Source organism: Theropithecus gelada, chromosome 2 (genome assembly GCF_003255815.1).
Source record: "Theropithecus gelada isolate Dixy chromosome 2, Tgel_1.0, whole genome shotgun sequence".
NCBI classification, from domain to species: Eukaryota; Metazoa; Chordata; class Mammalia; order Primates; family Cercopithecidae; genus Theropithecus; species Theropithecus gelada.
This window is the reverse complement of record NC_037669.1, coordinates 55895032-55914731: the sequence shown is the minus strand read 5'-3', so window position 1 is coordinate 55914731 and position 19700 is coordinate 55895032. Positions and strand designations below refer to the sequence as shown.

General features: G+C 36.6%; 1 protein-coding gene across 1 annotated transcript in view; it reads right to left on the bottom strand.

Annotated features, from left to right (window-relative positions):
* Nucleotides 1–19700, bottom strand: part of RAD18 (RAD18, E3 ubiquitin protein ligase) — an 81260-nt gene that overhangs the window by 51964 nt on the left and 9596 nt on the right. The window contains exons 4-7 of the mRNA XM_025375640.1: nucleotides 13968–14029; nucleotides 12667–12737; nucleotides 5244–5581; nucleotides 3273–3372 (exon numbers count right to left, since the gene is read on the bottom strand). Coding sequence (XP_025231425.1) covers nucleotides 3273–3372; nucleotides 5244–5581; nucleotides 12667–12737; nucleotides 13968–14029 — 571 coding nt within the window. The remainder of the gene's footprint in view (nucleotides 1–3272; nucleotides 3373–5243; nucleotides 5582–12666; nucleotides 12738–13967; nucleotides 14030–19700) is intronic.

Here is a 19700-nt window from a genome sequence, read left to right as displayed (position 1 = left end):
TAAGAAGACAGATATGTAAGGCTTGTGGAATATGCTATGAGGACTTCATCTAGAATCACACTTACACAGATCTACTCAATTTTCCACCTCTTTAAATTTGATCTACTCAAATTTCTAGCATGCTAGAAATTCTGATGGGCTAAAATTCAAGCTACCTAAAAGTACCAATGACTTGAGACAATTCCATAAACAGGAACTTTTTAGTGAGTTTTAATTCATTTCATCTGATTATAGCAGGTTCTCTACCTGGCTCAGCTTTATGGCAATTAGATGCTCAACAAAAATGTGCTCAAGGAGGTCATTACACTTGCTATCATTTCAAAATAAGAACAGCAAAGATTCAGGTGAAAATTAACAGAAACTTGAAATAATAGGTTTATCAAAAAAACAAGTTTTTACAAAGGATTAGCATATAACTAGCTCACACAAGGCTGTCCCAAACATTAGTGTACCTAAGAAGCACCTAAAGAGTTCATTTAAAATGCAGATTCTCCATCCCCTTCTCCACACTGTCCACCAATTGTGGTTCGGTCTGAAGTGGAGATCTAAAATCTCTATTTTCAACAAGGTTCTCCAGAGTAAATCTGATATAAACAATCCGATACTCAAACAGAGAAATATTACAGTCAGGTATAGACTGAAAACAATCAAAAATTTCTCTATTAACCAACAGGGCCATTCCCCAAATAAATTATGTCTTTCATGCTGCATTAATGAAGTCTAAAAGCCAGAAATAACTAATTAAATGTGAAAAGACCTGCAAACTCTCGATAGATTATATTTTTCTGAAAATTGCTCTTCTTACAATGACAGTCCATCAGACTCTACAAGACTGATAAAATTACAGCAAAATGAAATCTCAGTAGGTAGCAACAGCTGAATCATTTTGTGTTTACAGAAGCACACAGGGAGAGATGATTCATTAAGTCTGTATCTAAAATATTTGTTTTATCAAGGACAGATGATTAAACTATGACTGTGAGATTCTAGTGAGGAACTGTACTGTTCACTGGCATTTACAATAAAAAGCACCACTAGAGATCAATTTCTATCAGGAATTTTAAAACATGAAACCCAATAAATGTTTCCCCAAACACAAAAATGACATTGATTTTTCTTCCGTGATTTAGTGGAACTGAGTAACACATTTAAGGGGCCTCAGAATCTGAGGACAGCAAAGGAAGGGTGCATCTGTGATCAGTTCTGACATGGTTTTATATAGAAAGGTTAAGGGCTGCCACTCACATTCAGCAGATGGCCTGTCAGAATATTGTGGAGGAGAGAGGAAAACTCACAGGGCCTCTTCTCTATGACCCGACTCTGGGGCCAGGATACAACTAAAGAACAACATGGCCCAGTGTTGCCTTCAGTAGCTCCACAAACACCAGTTTTGTAAGATGGAAATGATGAGGACAGAAAGGCTTGGCAGTCAAATAAATTTAGGAATTACTGAATTAAACAAAACCTAACAGTTACGCTTAATAAGTAGGACTTCTCAAAGCCTTTAATACACTAAGAGGGGGATCCAGGAGATGGTGCTTGTAAGTTCACTACAGAGCACTGGCAGGACTATACCATTCTTTGAAGCAGGAATTTAAACCACTATTAGAACTTAATTACACATGGACGAGTATGTCTTTAAATAAACTGACAGCATCAAAAATGATGTATCAGAAATGTATTCAAACTGATGGATGGATCTAGAAAAAGGGGAGTCCAGGCAAGATAATCAGCGCAGATTCCTTATTCTTCAAAGAATATACTCAGCTTCTATATTCCCAACTCATGCATTTCTAAAGAGAAAAGCAGGTCATCAAACTCTCGTGGCTTATGGGAAATAATCCTTAGGACTATTCATTTACTCCAAATCGCCACTAACTAAGCAACCTAAAAATCTAAATTTTATTCTCATCAACAAACTTACCCACTAGGTGGGAGTATTGTGCATGCAAAACTGCCCCAGGTTTGGACTCAAATATGTCTACCATTTTTAATAAAGCAACACTGTGTTTTATATGTTAGCTTTTGTAAGTTATAACAGTATGAATTTGACCCTCAAAATCTGCATTCACTCCAAATTTACTCATAAAAATTAAGTGATGTATTTTCTTTAATCACAAAAAAGAATACTATGGCTCTGTCTTATTAACGTGGTTTTTGGAAAATACTCTTCAAAGTCCTTCAAAACAGACTGAACATAGAAGCAAATCATTCTTTCATCCCCACTTCCCAAATACCATTAATTTCTTCAGCTTCCCTCCTCTTCTTTTCCAAATCTCTCTGAATTGTCACCTATTATCTTCCCCTTGCCTCCTGTTTCAGAAGGGTCCTTTCTGCATATCAAGGATAACCTCATTACTGGGCTCTTGTGCTCCTCACTTTCTTCCATTTATCCTCTGCTCTCTCCCTGGAAATAGTGGAAGGAAAGAGACTGAAGGCTTAAACTCCTATTTTTAAAAATAACATCCCTTGATCTTTATGCCACTCACTCCTTCTCCAAACTACCATCTCATCTTTCTCCCTTCATCACCAGACTCATCTAAATTGTGTCTTCTGTTTATTATCCACTGATTCCTTAATGCCTTGCAATTTGACTAGTATTTCATTCCTGAACAACTTATATGTCTAACAATAGTGGACTAGTATAAGAAATTACAGTTATTTTCATGTACAAAGGAGGTAGAATAGCACAGTTGTTTAGATGCAAATATTGAGCTGACAATTTATTAGTAACAATACCTGGATGGTGTGGGTGTGGGGTGGGGTACGACATTACATTTCATATATGCATTTTTGTACCTTTTTATATCATATATATTTATATAATTTCCTAGTCAAAAATTTTTGAAAAATTCGATTTTAAATTTTAAAACTTCTGAGCATCCTAAAGATCAGAGACAGATTTTCTATATTCTATATTCAGAGTCTAATCTTGCTTTCTTTGGCCAAGAAGCTTTTTAGTAGTTTTAAAATTCTAAGAGAAAAAAACAAGTTTAAAAAGAATTGAATTTGAAGTCATTAATTTCTTATTAAGTCAAAATTTAGTAGCAGTTCAAATATTCAACATAGCTAATCATATCTGGCAAAGTGGGAGTTGAAGAAAGAACAGAGAGGGATTGGAAGAAGTGGCCAACAGGAGTGAAGGAGAAAGCAAGTAAGAGCAGGAAATACGGTTACCAGGATAAAATGAATACTGTAATTTTCCCCCAAGTTTATAAAGCACAAGAGGCACGCAGCTAAAGTAGCTCAATGGTTCTGCTCAACGTCCTTACCTTCTGAGGCTTTCCTTCTTCTCTTCGCGTGATAAACAGCTGTCTAAATGCTTATTAATGTGACTTTCTGGAATATTAACCCCACAAACAGGACAATCCACTGTATTTTTTAAAAAGAAAAAGAGAGTATTAATTGTAGAAGGGGCAAAAGTATGTAAACTGGCATCTTTTCAGCAAGTAAAGTAAAAAAGAATCCCAACTTAACATGCACTTAGAAAAGCAGAAAAGAAAAAGAACAGCCCGTCGGGACAACAGGAGTGGGACAGACTGGTTACTGGGTAATGGCTAAATTGTGGGAAGTCACACAATTGAAGTCCTGGTCCCAGAGAAAGAGACTGCAAATAAGCTTGAAAGTTTGTTTATTAGAAAATGCTTCGGTTAAATCTTTTCTAACAAGGTATGACCAAACTATAGAACTAATCTTAAATTTTCCCAAGCCTTAGGAGCTATCCATGTTTAGCACAGAAGCAATAGTAACAACTTAAGACACACCTGGCCCAGGGGCTGGGTGAAGGAAAGGTAGTTTAGTAATTTATTGAGTTGGGCCAACTACTGTTCAATTTTGTCAATTAAACAAATTTGTTAATTTAGCTCTCGTTTATAATTCTATACATAATGTTAAAAGTAAGGAACACAATCATTCTCAAACTATTTCATAAAGTTGCAGGGATCTGTGGGGGTAATTCGGGCCTACAGACCTTCATGGATAATAGGCAGAAGGAGGTCAGGTGAAACAGAACAATCTGTTTTATCTATTTTAATATGCTACGGTTTATTGTAAAATTTCATTTGGGAAAAAAGGTTCTGCTAGGGGAAAAACAGTTAACCATCAAGCTAAAAAATACTACAATAAGAACTGTCAATTGGTAAAAAGACTAAGGATTGACATAGTAGAAAATATAAGTGTAATTTATATATCTTTAAAAGATGTAAACACGTTAAGTACTAATAAACTAATTTCAATCTAAGTTTAATAAACACTCACATCTCTGCACTGTGTGTGGTATGGGTATACCAAAGATGTCTAAGAGTTTCTGCCTAAAAGGTGCTCTAAACTTCACTGGAAAGAAGACACAGAAACAAAAGGTTAAACAAGCTGACATATTCATCAAACAGTTAAGCAAATGGGACACAAAACACTCCAGAAAACAAGTGCTATAGCACTTTTGTGACGTGAGACAGTGTTTTCTAACATAACAAATGAATAGTGAGGATCTGGATAGTCTGTAAAGGTACAGAACAGGGACTGGCAAACATTCTTAGTGAAGGGCCAGGTAGTGAAGGGCCAGGTAGTGAAGAGCCAGGTAGAATTTAGACTTTACGGATCATATGGCCTCTGTCACAACCATGCAACTCTGCCACTGTAGCATGAAAGCAGCCACAGACATATGCAAACAAATGGGTACGTGAACTTTTATTTACAAAAACAAGTGGCAAGCCAGATTAGCTCTGCCAGTTGTAGTTTGACAATTCCTCAATGTACTGGAGGAGCAGTGGGGATATCAGCTTGGCTAGAGCAGGACTTCTGAGAGGGAGAGGTGAGCAATAAGGCGGGATGACTAGAGTAGGGCTCAAATTGTCAAAGGCTTTACATGGCAGGTAGAATAGCGAGGAGGCATTCACGTGGTGGTAAAATAAGATAAAAAGAGCTCTTCAAGATTAAATGGCAACAGATATGTTGAATGGGGGGAAGAAGGATTAAAAGCTGAAAACAGAAAGCTACTGCCATACTGAATGCCTGAACTAATTAAAACTGTTTCCTTTTTGTAGCAGTCAGCCTGAATTCCTATTTCTGAGAGAGAAAGAGAACAAACATACCTACAACAATGTCTGAGGTTTGTGATACAGTAAAATCTTGTTTGTCCTTTACCATTCCTTCTCCCTCAAAGATGCTGCCTTGCTGCCTATTTATTCTTATGTCGTGTGGATGAAAAGATTTCCATATTTCCACATATGAAAATAACCTCCTACCTTTAGTAATGTGTTTCAAAGTGGATGTCGAGGGTGTCTCAGGACGCTTAACCTCTGAGGGATCTGGAGCCATCTCTTCTACAGAACGTGTCTCTTTGGTCTTTGCAGCAGGGCTTGCCTCTTTTTGAGGGGTGAATTTGCTTTTATTTTCTTTTATCAACAACTCTGATGTAGAACCACTCATTTCTCTGATCAAGAAATTATCCATTAACCTGCTCCCCTGCTTTAAAGACTGTCTGGAGGCTACAGGAGTATATACTTTGACAGCAAGATTCTTTGAAGAGGAAGAAGCAGGAGATTTAGGTGGTGACTCTAAAGTAAGCTGCAATAGATGATTCCTTGAAGAACAAAAAACACAACAGATGATTAAGATATCCAGTTTTATACAATAAATTAACTGACATAAGCTGTTTTCCCAATTAACCTTGTTTTCTGAAATACAGGACCTATACTATAATGACAACCAAACCAACGTTTCTTCTAGTATAACTCAAAGCAATAAATCTAACTTAAAAAGCAGTTAATGTGTCAATAAAATAAAATGAAACGAAATCAACTTTCGGCCACAGAGAATAGCTTATATGAGACCTAATCTCCAACCATAAGTAACTTTAAAATCTGAACAAAATATAGGGATATAGTCTGGATGTTGTCTCCACCAAATCTCACATTGAAATGGGATTCCCAGTGTTGGCGGTGGGACCTAGTGGAAGGTGACTGTATCATGAGGGTGAATTTCTCATGAATGGTTTAGCACCATTCCCTTACTGCTGTCCTTGTAATAGTGAGTGAGTTCTCATAAGATCTGTTTTAAAAGTGCGTGGCACCTCCCCTCCTCTCTCTCTTGCTCTCACTATGTAATATGCTGCCCCTGTCTTTTGTTTTCCACTGTGATTGTAAGCAGCCCAAGACCTCACTAGAAGCCAAGCAGATGGTTTGTACAGCTGCAGAACCATGAGCCAATTAAACCTCTTTTCTTTGTAAATTACCCAGCCTCAAGTTTACTTTAGCATTCTTTACATTACTTAGCAATGTAAGAATGGCCTAACACACATAAAAAACAACTCTTTGTAGGCACTGGACTGAAATCAACACAAGGCTGCAATGCCTGAAAAAGAAAACATGAAGTAATCCAACATTTCCTCCAAGACTTTACCCTGGAAACATTTTCTAGGAATTGGGTATTAACGTGAAGTCTAAACAGGAAACATTGATCTTACTTGGTAGAGAAAATAAGAGATCAGAGTTCTGGGCAAAGCTGGCCAGGACTGAGGGGTCAGAGTGCTTTGACATGCGGCAGCTACTGAAAGGGAATGCCAGAAGTCTGCTTAGAAATTCACATCCATTCCTGCTCATCTCCAGGGCTGCACATGATTAGACAAAAACACAGGAGACCCACTAGGAGGCTGATACTGGTAAATTAAAATCCCAAAGGTCATTGCTGGAAAGTTAGTTGTTCTCAGCCAAAGCTGAGAAATCTTGGCGAAGATCATGGACATTCAAGTGAGATCCCACAAAGGCCACACCTTAGAAAAATGGACCACACCGAAGAAATATAAACAAAGCTCAAACAGACCTAACCTAAGAAAACATTATACCAGGCCTTGAAAGAACAAAGATGAAGAGCTAGTGATTCAACTGCCTGTTAGAACAAAATATGTCATCTTTCAAAAGAAGACAATTCACAGCTTCTACAACATTTCAACCACAATGTTCAGCACACATTTTAAAATTACTGAACATGCAAAGAAGCAAGAAAAAGTAGCCACTAATCAAGAGATAAAATATTCAATAGAAGCAGACCCAAAGGTAACCCAAAGAATAGCATTTCTAGGTAAGGACTTCAAACTATGAAAAACATGTTAAATAAAAAAAAAAAAGAAAGAAAGAAAAAGAAAAAGGATAAAAAGATAGCGCATTATGACAAATAAAATCCATTAAGAAAAGAATAAAATGAACCTTCTACAATTGCAAAATACCTTATCTAAACTGGATGAGTATAACAACACACAATACAAACTTGAAGGCAGGTCAATAGAAAATATCCAAACTAAGCACAGAGAGAAAAATTAATGAAAAAGACAGACACAAAAAAGTATGAGATATTGGGCATAAGTAGAAGCCCAGAGGAATAGAAAGAAAGAATGGAAAATCAGCAATACTAGAAAAATCAATGGCTGAGAATTTTCAAATCTGATGGAAAAAAAAATCAACCCATAGATTCCACCACTACAGAATTTACATGAAACTCAACAACAGAAAGATAACTAGAAAATCTCCAAATGTTAAGAAATAAAGCACCACACTTCTAAATAACCCCACATGTCAAATCACAATGAAAACTAGAAAATATTCTAAACTGAATGATAGCATGAAAGGTTGCCAAAACTGTCCCTGGAGGGAAAATTACTGAAAATAGAAAAAGTAAAAGCCACTACTCTAAGCTTCCAACTTAAAAGGTTAGGAAATGAACAGCAAACTAAACCCAAAGAAGGGAGGAACTAATAAGAGATACTAGTGAAATAGAAGAGATATCAGGAGAAAACAAGCAAAGCCAAATGTTGGTTCTTTGAAAAAAATAACAAAATTATTAATCCCTACTAAGACCGAACATGAAATAAATGAGAAAATACAAATTACCAAAACAAAGAACTAAAAGACCTCATTACAAATCCTATAGAAAAGATAATTAGAGGACATTACGAACACTTTAAAACAACAAATTTTAAATTTTAGATAAAATGGACAAATTCTTTGAAAGGCACTATTCATCAAAACTGACAAAGAAACAGAAAACCTGAAGAGCCCTTATTATCTATTAAATAAACTGAAGCTATAATTTAAAACTTTTCCACAAAGAAAACTCCAAGCCCAGATGGCTTCACTGGTAAATTCTACCACATATTTAAGGAAGCTTTATTTATATTTCTTCAGTGTGGACATGGTGGCACATGCCCATAGTCCTAGCTAATTGGGAGGCAGAGGCAGGAGAATCCCTTGAGCCCAAGAGTTTGAGGTTACAGTGAACCATGATCATACCACTGCACTGCAGTCTGGGCAACAGAGCAAGAAGAAGGGAGGAAAGGGACGAAGGGAAGGAAGGGGAGGGAGGAATAGAGGGGGGAAGGAGGAATAGAGTGGGGAAGGAAAAAGGAGGTGGGAGGGAGAAAGGAAAGGAGGGAGAGAGAAAGGAAAGGAGGGAGGGAGGGAGGGAGGGAGGGAGGGAGGGAGGAAGGGAGGAAGGAAGGAAGGAAGGAAGGAAGGAAGGAAGGAAGGAAGGAAGGTCTTGTCCATCTGTGAACTATACAATAACCTTACCCCTTCAGAATGGGGCTAAGAATCAAGAGTCAAAATAGGCCTTTGGGTAGACATGAGTAGCCATTAAACCTATGCAATCAATTCCATAGACTTCTGTAACTAAAGTCCCCGCAATGCTAGTTCTGATCAGAAACATGTAAACAGCAGTCTAGAACCATTTGGCTACACAAGCAGAGGCCCACCCAAACACAAATTCTTTTTATAGCATCTTAGGGTATCAACACTATTGAAAATATAGGCAATATATAATAATAATAATAATAATAATAATAGGAATATTTTTAGGTTCCTTTGTTCTAGGTATTATGCTGGATATCTTTTACTATAGCTCTTCATTTCTAATCCTCAAGGCATCAACAGTATTATTCTCATCTTTTTAGATGAGGAAACAGGAGTCAAAGAGATTAAACATCTTGATCACAATCACATTAGAACTAATAGGGCCTAGACCAATGCCCAGTTCTGCCTAAATTCAACATCAGTATGCTTTAAACTGTACAATAAAAAAGGTGAAATTATATTCTACTTCCTCTTTGTGAGTTGCTGAGGGAATTTTACTTCAATTGTCATCTAAAATGTTTAAATTCTTAAACTTGGAGTATTTGCAGAAAAACTTATCCCTTAATGGTAGATAAACAAAAGCAGTAAATGATGCTCTCTACTCTCAATTTGTAAAAATAATAAGAGATGGACACTGACGACAAAAACAGAGAAACAGCATTCACTTAAGTCAAGAATGATGCTACACTTACACAAAAATATTCTAATAAATGTTCAACAACAGGTTAAGAACATTATTTTAAATAAAACTAAGTCAAGGAAAAAATCATGTGTTCTTTGAAAATAAAAGTAAAAGATCAGATGAAAATGTAAGAGCTGTATGCAGCCTTGTATCTGAAAACCTCTAAAATTATTTCCAATATCCTTTTTATATTATTAAATTTAGAATATTAAATATTTAAAAATCATAATGGCACATAAAATGACAATGGCAAATGAGAATGCCAAGAAATGAAATTGACAGACAATATAAATATCTTATATTTTGGTCACAGGATTAAGTTTCCTCCCTCATAAATCTTAAACCACAGTTCAAACAAGTAATGAAATTGACTAGCTTGAATTTCATCCCTCCTAAGTTTGCAAATGAAGAACCACAACACTTTACCCATGACAAATGTTCACCACAAGGATGATGCTAGGAAGAGCAGCAATTCTAAGAAGGCAAACAGAGAGAGGAACAAACGATATAAACCATCCCAACTCTACAAATAATGCTTCCCACCCTACTACACCCACTATAATGAATAATTAAATCATGTATTCCTTTCGGGAAGGAGAGGGGACAGAGGAGAGGTCAACCATTCCATGACCTCCCTTTAAGTTACACCAAAAGGTCTGTGAATCCAAAGACCTTGATCACTTCTCTTCAACAAACAGATGCTGTCATATGCAAGGCTTCCTTTATCCTAGCAGGGAAGTTGTTATGTTTTTAGTACTGGCTGAGGAAAAAAATAAGCCTTGAGAAAAACAGGCAATCAATTCCCTTTTAAAGGCATGGTCCCTTTCTCTCATAGATTTCAAAAACTTACTGGTGAAAAATGCTAAGAAAAAAAGTAGCTTTAATTGGGAAAATCAGAGAATTTTAAAGTTTCTTAATCTAGGAAAGTATGCCATCTTTTTTAAACTACACCATCTTTTTTTCCGTAAGGAAATAACTAACCAGCCAATCTCTAGGACGTACATGAAGTTAGCTCAAAGTACAGTCGGCCCTTCACATCTGCCAGCTCCGCATCTGTGGATTCAACTAATCACAGAGCAAAAATGTTCAAAAAATAATAAAAGTAACAATACAACAATAAAAAATATATAAATTTTAAAAACACAGTATGACAACGATTTATACAGCATTGTATTAGGGTAATCTAATATAAGTAATCTAGAGGTGATTTGAAGTATAAGAGAGAATGTCCATATGCAAATACTATGCCATTTTATGTCAGGGACTTCAGCATCCACAGATTTTGGTATTCTCGAGGGTCCTGGGACCAATCCCCTTGACTGAGCGACAACTGTATAAATTTGATCATTTTTAGAATGCAAACCAATAAAGAAATGTGCAATTCTATTGAAAGAAATCTGTTTATATTTTTAAAAGCAACATAAGGTACCTCCAAGTATGTTCCAACAAGCCTAGAAGTCCCATCCGGTCACAAGCCGTATAATGATGCTTTGTTCAACAAGAGACCAAATACATGGTGATGGTTTCATTAGATGATAATGAAGCTGAAAAATTCCCATTGCTAAGTGACATCTTGATAATCCTAACCCTGTGTGGGCCTAGGCTAATGTGTGTGTTTCCATCTTTTTTTTTTTGAGACGGAGTCTTGCTCTGTCACCAGGCTGGAGTGCAGTGGCATGATCTCAGCTGACTGCAACCTCTGACTCCCTGGTTCAAGCGATTCTCCTGCCTCAGCCTCCCAAGTAGCTGGAATTACAGGCATGTGCCACCACACCCAGTGAATTTTTGTATTTATAGTAGAGACAGGGTTTCACTATGTTGGCCAGGATGGTCTCAAACTCCTGACCTCATGATCTGCCCACCTCAGCCTCCCAAAGTGCTGGTATTACAGGCATGAGCCACCAAGCCCGGCCTCCATCTTCATTTTTAAGAAAAAATTTTAAAAGGAAAAAATAATAACAATTTTTAAAACTAGAAAAAAGTTCACAGAATAAGGATATAAAAAAAGATGCTTCTACAGCTGTATGATGTGTTTGTGTTTTAAGCTACGTGTTATTACAAAAGAGTCAAAAAGTTAAAAAAAAAGTGTACGTTTATAAAATGTAAAAGTTACAGTAAGGTTAATTATTGAAGAAATTTTTTTATAAATTTAGTGTAGTCTAAGTGTACAGTGTTTATAAAGTCTACAGTAGTGTACAGTAATGGCCTAAGCCTTCACATTCACTTGTCACTCACTCACTGACATCCAGAGTAACTTCCAATCCTGAAAGCTCCATTCATAGTAAATGCCCTATAAAGGTGTACGGCATTTTTTATCTTTTATACCATAGTTTCACTGTACTTTTTCTATGTTTAGATACACTAATAGGTACCACTGAGTTGCAACTGCCTACCATATTAGCTATAGTAACATGCTGTACCGGTTTTGTTACCTAGGAGCAATAGGCCCTGCCATATAAACTAGGAGTGTAGTAGGCTACACCACGTTGGTTTGTGTAAGTATACTCTATGATGTTCACACAACAACCAAATTGCCTAATGACACATTTCTCAGAACATATCCCTGTTAAGCAACACATGATTACACTTAACTACAGGGGCACCTGACCACTATCTAAACACAGTATGTCCTTCATAAAAATTCTTGCTTGACTTGCATGATTAAAACTAAAAGTAATCCAAGATATTGAAACATGGCTTTTCATATCCCTTTCGGTGACCAAACTCACTTTCACACATTCATGCATTTGACAGTTAGGAAGTAAAGTTACATATCTGAGCTTTATAAAGTACAAGCAATTACATATTTCAAATGCCATACCATTTAATACATGCTGAATAAATCGGATTAAGAATAGATTAATATATAGCAGACAGAATCAATTACAGATGTGTATATACATGAGTTAGTACATACATATACATAATATACATATATTACTTAGCTCTGCCCATTGAGAGGGCCTAGAAGCAATGACACCCCAGTAGCAACAAGCATACCCAGCACCAGATCCTGGTCTCTCAATGCTATTCTCCAATAGGAGGAGCTCCTTGGAGAAATGGCTGATTCTAGGGCTTGGGCAGGAAAAGGAGTATCTTTAGAGCACCCAAAAGTAAGGAAGCCCTCAAATCTGCATTTTAACTCTTAATTATTCTATACTACAGGAGAATTTCTGTTAAGTAAAGGAAGAAAATCTTACTCTAGTAAATTTTCCATGTGTGAATAATGACTACTGTTACTTCCCTTCTTTGACTATAAAATATGCAACCCTTTATTCCCTAATCCAAAGGTGCAGAAAGTAAAGAGAGAACACATATAAAAGGCAAAAGTAGTTAGAGGTTAGTCACAAAATTAAATCATACCGTGCAAAATTCAAGCTTTTTACCAGTTCATCTAATATGCGGTTATTTTTCAGATCCGGCTCTGTGACAGTCTAGTAAAAACAGACGGAAAAAGGTCAAAAACAATAATCAACTTGTCATAATCTTGTTTTTGAAAATGTCTGACCCATCCTCCTGAGGTTCGCCATCCCACTAAGTCTTCTAAGGCGGCCTCAAAATAAAGTTCATTTATCTCATGCTAATATGAAATTTTAAAACAGTGAATCAGTATCTGCTGACTGGAAGTCTGATAAAAGCTCTCCAAAGCTTCTCTTATAATCATATATATTCTGTACTGACTACAATGAAACCTAATATAAGCAAGAATCTTTCTTCAAAATGCCAGCACTCAGCTTTCTCAAAAATTTCTCTGGAAAAACAGAAGAGAAATGTTCTTTTAAGTACTAACATTGAGAGAGGCATTAAGTGTTCAAGGAGAATTTTAAAATAAGAATGGTTTTCAGGAATGCAAGAGAAAAGTGATAAACTCAGTACTTATTTGGTATGAATGGTAACAGTTTATTTCAGTGATGAGACCATCTTGACAAAAGCAGTGTAACATATTGTAAACATCTTAGACTTGAGAGCCAAATCACAAAATTTCTTACATAGAGAAACAGTTTTGCAAGGTTCAGTGACACCCTGACACCACATACCTACCAGAGAGGCAAAACTAACTAAACTCCTTACCTAGTCCTAGCGTCGGCTCTGTCAGACCTCACCTGTCTCTTCTTTATTCCCACTTATGTTTAATTACCCTTTTAGCCTGCTTTTCCACCTGTTCCCACTACCTCAAAAGTTTCAGAAACAATAACAACAAACTTCCTAGTGTTTTCCCTGAAGCTCTGGTAGGGGAAAGACCTAAGGGAACAGGTACGCTGGATTAAGTCCAACGGCCATGCATATTTTTCTGCACAAATACTTAGACCAGTTCTTTGCAAATGAATAATCCTACCATCAGAGTTTCTACCAAAGTGAGAAATTATTAAAAATTAGAAGCCATAAAAACATGGGTCATAAGAATTAAAGAGCGCTACATCCTGAACTTAAAATTAGTTTTTACTTCCTAAAATACATTTAGGTTTTCAGAAATCTTAACAAAAAACTGAACAAAGCCCAGCTCTTCTTACATGTACTTTAGAGGTCCTTTCCGAAAGTGTCTTTCATATAGCTTAATTCAGTAACTACACATCACCCTACATATACACAGGCTTTTATACATACACAAAGCAAAAATACTTGCAGTAGTCAGTAAGTTTTCAAAAAAGGAAACAAAAACTCACCACACAACAAGTTGGACACTGAGTTTTATAGGACAGAAATTTTCTTATACAGAGAGAGCAGTCTGCAAAACACAAAGTGCAACATAATGTTAACGAGGTTATACTAATACAGGAATATGACTTCTAACAAAATCTTAAGCCCTAGACTATTTCCATCATCTAAGGTATATCATCATAAGCTTAAATTTCTAGTACCTCTACTCTATGCACACTTACACATGTGATTAAACAGCATTTTAAAGAAAGGAAAACACAAATATTGTAAGTCCTTAGGATACCACAACTATACAAGCAACATACATCACTCTGTGTCCTCCATCTGCAAAATACAGGAAACACACGTGCAAGACTTGAGCTTGGCACTGTATAAACTTGCCAGGTATCTCTACTGCTTATCATTTGAAAATATAAATTTTGAAATAATATATATAAACATATTAAGAAAAAATATATACCCAGGTTATCAAATTAGGGACGTCTATATCTTAATTCTGTAAATAATATCCTCTGTCCCACATTTAACAAGTACTTTTGTGGCAGGCACTAAGAACAATATATATAAAGGAAGGTTCTTGACCTCAAGGAGCTAATAAAATAGTGAAGCAATTACAGCATAATTCAGCATAATATAGCCTAACAATTTAAGCAGGAAATGGGCACAAACTAAATTCACAACACTCAAGGCAGTGTAAAATATTCTCCCGGTCAAAGAAAAAGCAGATGTGACTAACAGAATGGTACCTTACTAATTATCTAAGCTAATTTACTAGTAGCCCAAATTCAGCTGGATTCTGTTTAGTTGAGGAGGAGACAGTATAATTTCAGTATACTGTATAAATTCAGGATTCTGTTTAGTTGAGGAGGAGACAATATAATTTCAATGGTACGGATATCCAGGAAATAAGCAAGTCTTGCCAGCCTAAGTAAGAGCACCCCACGAGGAAAAACAAAGAAATACATTATGAAAAGGATAAAACAGACAACAGGTTGAGTTCTTTTAGGAAGCAAAGATGAATACAGGGGACCGACTCGGCATGTAAGGGGCTTAGAAGTCACCACTCTGTCCTAACAACAAGTAAAAAGCTGAACAAACTGAAAAACCAACAACTTTTCTTAGATCCAGCAGAAAAGCAGGGTCACAGGGCAAACTGCTGCCCGCCGAACTGGGGAGAGACAGAGGTAATACAGAGAATCACAACTTACTGGAACAGAAACCCACAAACAGAAATCTCCATGGGAACCAGAGAAGAAACCTGTGCTGGAACCAGTGCTGGAGTGGGAGAACCTGAGCTGTAATTGACAAATTGCTGGCGGCTCAGTGCGGGCAAGTCTGAGTGTTAAAAATTCCAGGGAACCCTGTCATTGCAGAGATGGGGAGGATGTCCTCATACTTCTGTGAGTTTCAGTTCCAGGAGTTCTTCTAAGTTCTCACAGTGAATATTGGAGAAAAACCCCCTAGTCATTCCAGGAGTAGGAGGGTAAAAGTAACCATTTCTAAATAAGTCAGAGTAGTCTGTTTTTTTGTTTTTGTTTTTTTCCCTTCGAGACGGAGTCTAATTCTGTCACCCAGGCTGGAGTACAGTGGCACAATCTCGGCTCAGTGCAACCTTCACCTCCTGGGTTCAAGTGATTCTCCTGCCTCAGCCTCCCAAGTAGCTGGGATTACAGGTGTGCGCCACCACACCCAGCTAATTTTTGTATTTTTAGTAGAGATGGGGTTTTGCCATATTGGCCAGGCTGGTCTCAAACTCCTGACCTCAGGTGATCGCCCACCTCGGTCTCCCAAAGGGCTGGGATTACAGGTGTGAGCCACTGCACTGGCCCAGAGTAGTGTGTTCTTAACAAAGCCCCCCCTCAGGAGAAACTATTTTACCAGAGCCTAATCTACTGGAGTTTTATCAGAGCCTAGCTGACTTTGGAAAAAGGAAATACACAACTGCAGCCCTCTAGACTGCAGACAGACAGCCCTCTATCCTGTCCCATCTAAGGAGGGGAAAACTGAGGAGCACTAGTGACATTCACAGTCCAGGGCAAAGTTCGCTAAAAGACCTAATCATAGGACTACAGAATGTGTCCCCTCTGCCCATACCTAAAGGCCTATTTACTGCAGTTCCTTTTACCCAGTACATCATTTCCAGTTATTAAGAAAAAAATCACAAGGAAAAACACACAGTTTGAAGAAACTGAGCAAGCATCAGAACCAAAGTCAGATATACCAGAAATGGTTAAATTATCGGACCAGCAATTTTTAAAAATTATATGCTAAGGGCTCTAATGGAAAAAGTAGCAACATCAAGAACAGATCGGTAACATAAGCAGAGAGGTGGAAATTCTAAGGAAGCATCAAAAAGGAATGCTAGTGATCAAAAGAATCACTATAACAGAATGCCTTTGATAGGTTCATTAATACATTGAACACAGCTGAGGAAAGAATCTCTGCGCTTTAGGACATGTCAATGGAAACCTCCAAAACTGAAAAGCAAAGAGAAAAGAAAAGACAGGAAAAATGGAATAGAATATCCAAGAACTGTAAAATAACTACAAAAGATGTAACATACACATAATGGGAATACCAGAAAGAGAAGAATGAAAGGAACAGAAGAAATAGTAATGGCTAATAATTTCTCCAAATTAACGTTGAACACTAAACTACTCATCCTGGAAGACTGGAGAACACTAAGCAGGATAAACGCAAAAACAAAACAAATAGACACCTCAGCCAATCAAATTGAAACTACATAGAATCAAAGATAAAGAAGAAATCTTGAAAGAAGCTGTAGTGGGGGCCTTACCTACAGAGGAGCAAAGAATGACACTTGACTTCTCACAAACCACACAGAGAGTGCAGTGAAATATTTAGTGTTGAGAGAAAAACATCACCAACCTAAAACTATATCCTGAGAAATTATCCCTCAAAAGTCAAAGAGAAATAAGGACTTTCTCAGACAAATACAAATTGAAGCAATCTGTTTTCAGTAGACTTCCCTTGCAAGAAATGCTAAAAGAAATTCTTCAGAGAGGAGGAAAATAATTTAGGTCAGAAACTCCAATCTACATAAAGAAAGGAAGAGTCCTGGAGAAGGAATATGTGAAACTGTAATAAAAACTTTTTCTTGTTAATTTAACAGATAACAGTTTGTACAAAAATAATAACAAAGTATTCAATTATGGATGCTTATTACATGTACATATATAAAAATGCATGCTTATGAATGCTTATGCATAAGTGAAATGAATGACAGCAATGGTACAAAAGACTAGAGGAAAGAATTTCTTAGCTCGAGCTGCCATAACAAAATACCACAGGCTGGGTAGCTTAAACAACAGAAAATGTTTTCTCATGGTTCTGGAGGCTAAAAGTCCAAGATCAAGGTGCCAATATGGTCAGTTTATGCTGCAAGCTGTCTTTCTCGTCTATAGACAACCACCTTCTCACTGCGTCCTCCCACGAGGGGGTGGGGAGAGTCCATAAGCTCTGGTATCTCTTCTCATACGGACACTAATCCCATCACTAGAGCTCCACTTTCATGACCTAATTTAAACCTAATTATCTCCCCAAGGCCTCATCTTCAAACACCAACACATTGGGGTTGGGGCTTCGACATAGGACTTTAGGGGGGGATAAAATTCACTCCATAGCATTCCACCTTTAACCTCCCAAATTCATGTTCTTCTCAAATGCAAAATACATCCATACCATCTCAACAGCCCCCAAAGTTTCAACTTATTCCAGTACCAACTCTAAAGTTTAAAATCTAAAGTCTCATCTAAATATCACCTAAATCAGATATGGATGAGACTCAAGGTATGAATCATCCTGAGGCAAAAATTCCTGTCCAGACTCATTCTCTTAATTACCAATGCTATTCTCTTTATACTAAAAGAGTCTCCTGAGCAATACTGTAAGTCAAGAAATCCTAAAACCTGGCTGCTCAGCTCAGTCACCTAGGGAGATTCATGTTGGTTTTAACTTAGTTTCCCAGACTCTACCCCCAGTCACAGTGATTCAGTGGATTTTGGTCAGTAAATCACATCCTTAATATGTGATATTGATTCAACAACAACAATTTTTTAAAAATTAATAAGTTGTTACTATTAAGTTGAATTATATGAAACTGACATTTTTGGTTAAGTCAAAAATGGACAAATATTGCAATTTCATGTAGTTCAAACAAACACTGCACTTAGTATGTGCTCTGTTCTAAGCACTTTACATGTATTAACTAGTTTGATCCTTACAGCAACCCTGAGGTTGGTACCAATATTAGTCACATTTGACAAGAAGGAAAAATGAAGCACAGGGCTCAGCCAACTTGCCAAAGATAACGGAACTAATATGTGGCAAAGGCAAGCACCACAGTCCATACTCTTAATATATTTTTTAATATACTTTTTAAATATACTTTTTAAAAATATACTTTTAATATATTTTTTTAATATACAGTTCATACTCTTAATATGTTTACTTAAAATTACAGATGCTCCTTGACTTAACATGGGATTACATCCCAATAAACCCATCATAAATTGAAAATATCATAAGCCAAAATGTATTTAATATACCTATCTCTAACCTGGGAAAAGATTAAAATTCAAAATTCAAAGTATGGTTTCTATTGAATGTGTATCACTTTCACACCATCGTAAAGTTGAAAAATCCTAAGTCAAATCATCGTTAAGTCAGGGACTGACTATATCTGTAAATATTTGTTTATAATAAATATATACTGTACATTTACACTATAAATAATGTATATGTATATAAATATGTACTATGTATAGTTATATTATACTTATACAACATATTGTGTATATATATTATATATACATGTTACTATTGTACCTATATATAGTATAAGTATATTATATATTATGTATACTTATATCAATTAAATAATATTTAATTAATAAGGTCACATGTGCCTTTTAAATTAATTTTTATAATAAGGCTGCTGCTTTCTCTTCTGCATAATCTTGTATATGTTTCCTTTCCTTTCCTTTTCTTTTGAAATGCAGAGAATCAGATATGGAGTCCTGAGTAGATCAAGCCCTAGGCTTAATTTCAGTCTACTAGACTACTACCAAATATGTACTGGTAAGCTGCAGACCAGCATAACTTATTTTCTAGTGGGCAACTATGACAACCCTTCCATTCAAGGGAGAATAGCTGAAGAGTTTTGAATTCATGTATTCCCAGAGGGCTTCATTTAAATCACCTATGAAGTTTGTCTTTCCATCCAAGAGAGTCCAAAAAAGATGTGTGGGTAGAGTAGAAGACGGTATAACAACCACAGTGAATTAAACAGTAGTTTCACAGAAACAGCCAAGCCTTGGGAGAGGGGCCATCTCTAATCCCAAGCAAGATACAGCAATCTGTTGGCTTTCAAACATCAAAAGAGCCTAGCATCTCAACAGTAAAAAGGAAATTTCTAAAACTTAAATCAATCCTTGTCGTATAAAATCTTAAGGACTTTATGAAAAAAGGAACTTTTTAGAAAGAAACATCTAAAGTGTCCAGTTAAAAGCAAAAACTCCAGTTCCCAGTGTGAAAAGAACAGGAGGTCCAAGAAAGCTGAGAAGGTTGGCATCTGCCTCCAGTTCTAATGTTAAGGGACAGTTAGTTGATAAGAGAATAACATCCCTCCAACTAAAGACTAGCATTTCAGAATTTCCAGAAGTGCAGCTCTGCATAATTGTATGTCCCTCTTGTATGTGTAACTATTTGTTTTCTCC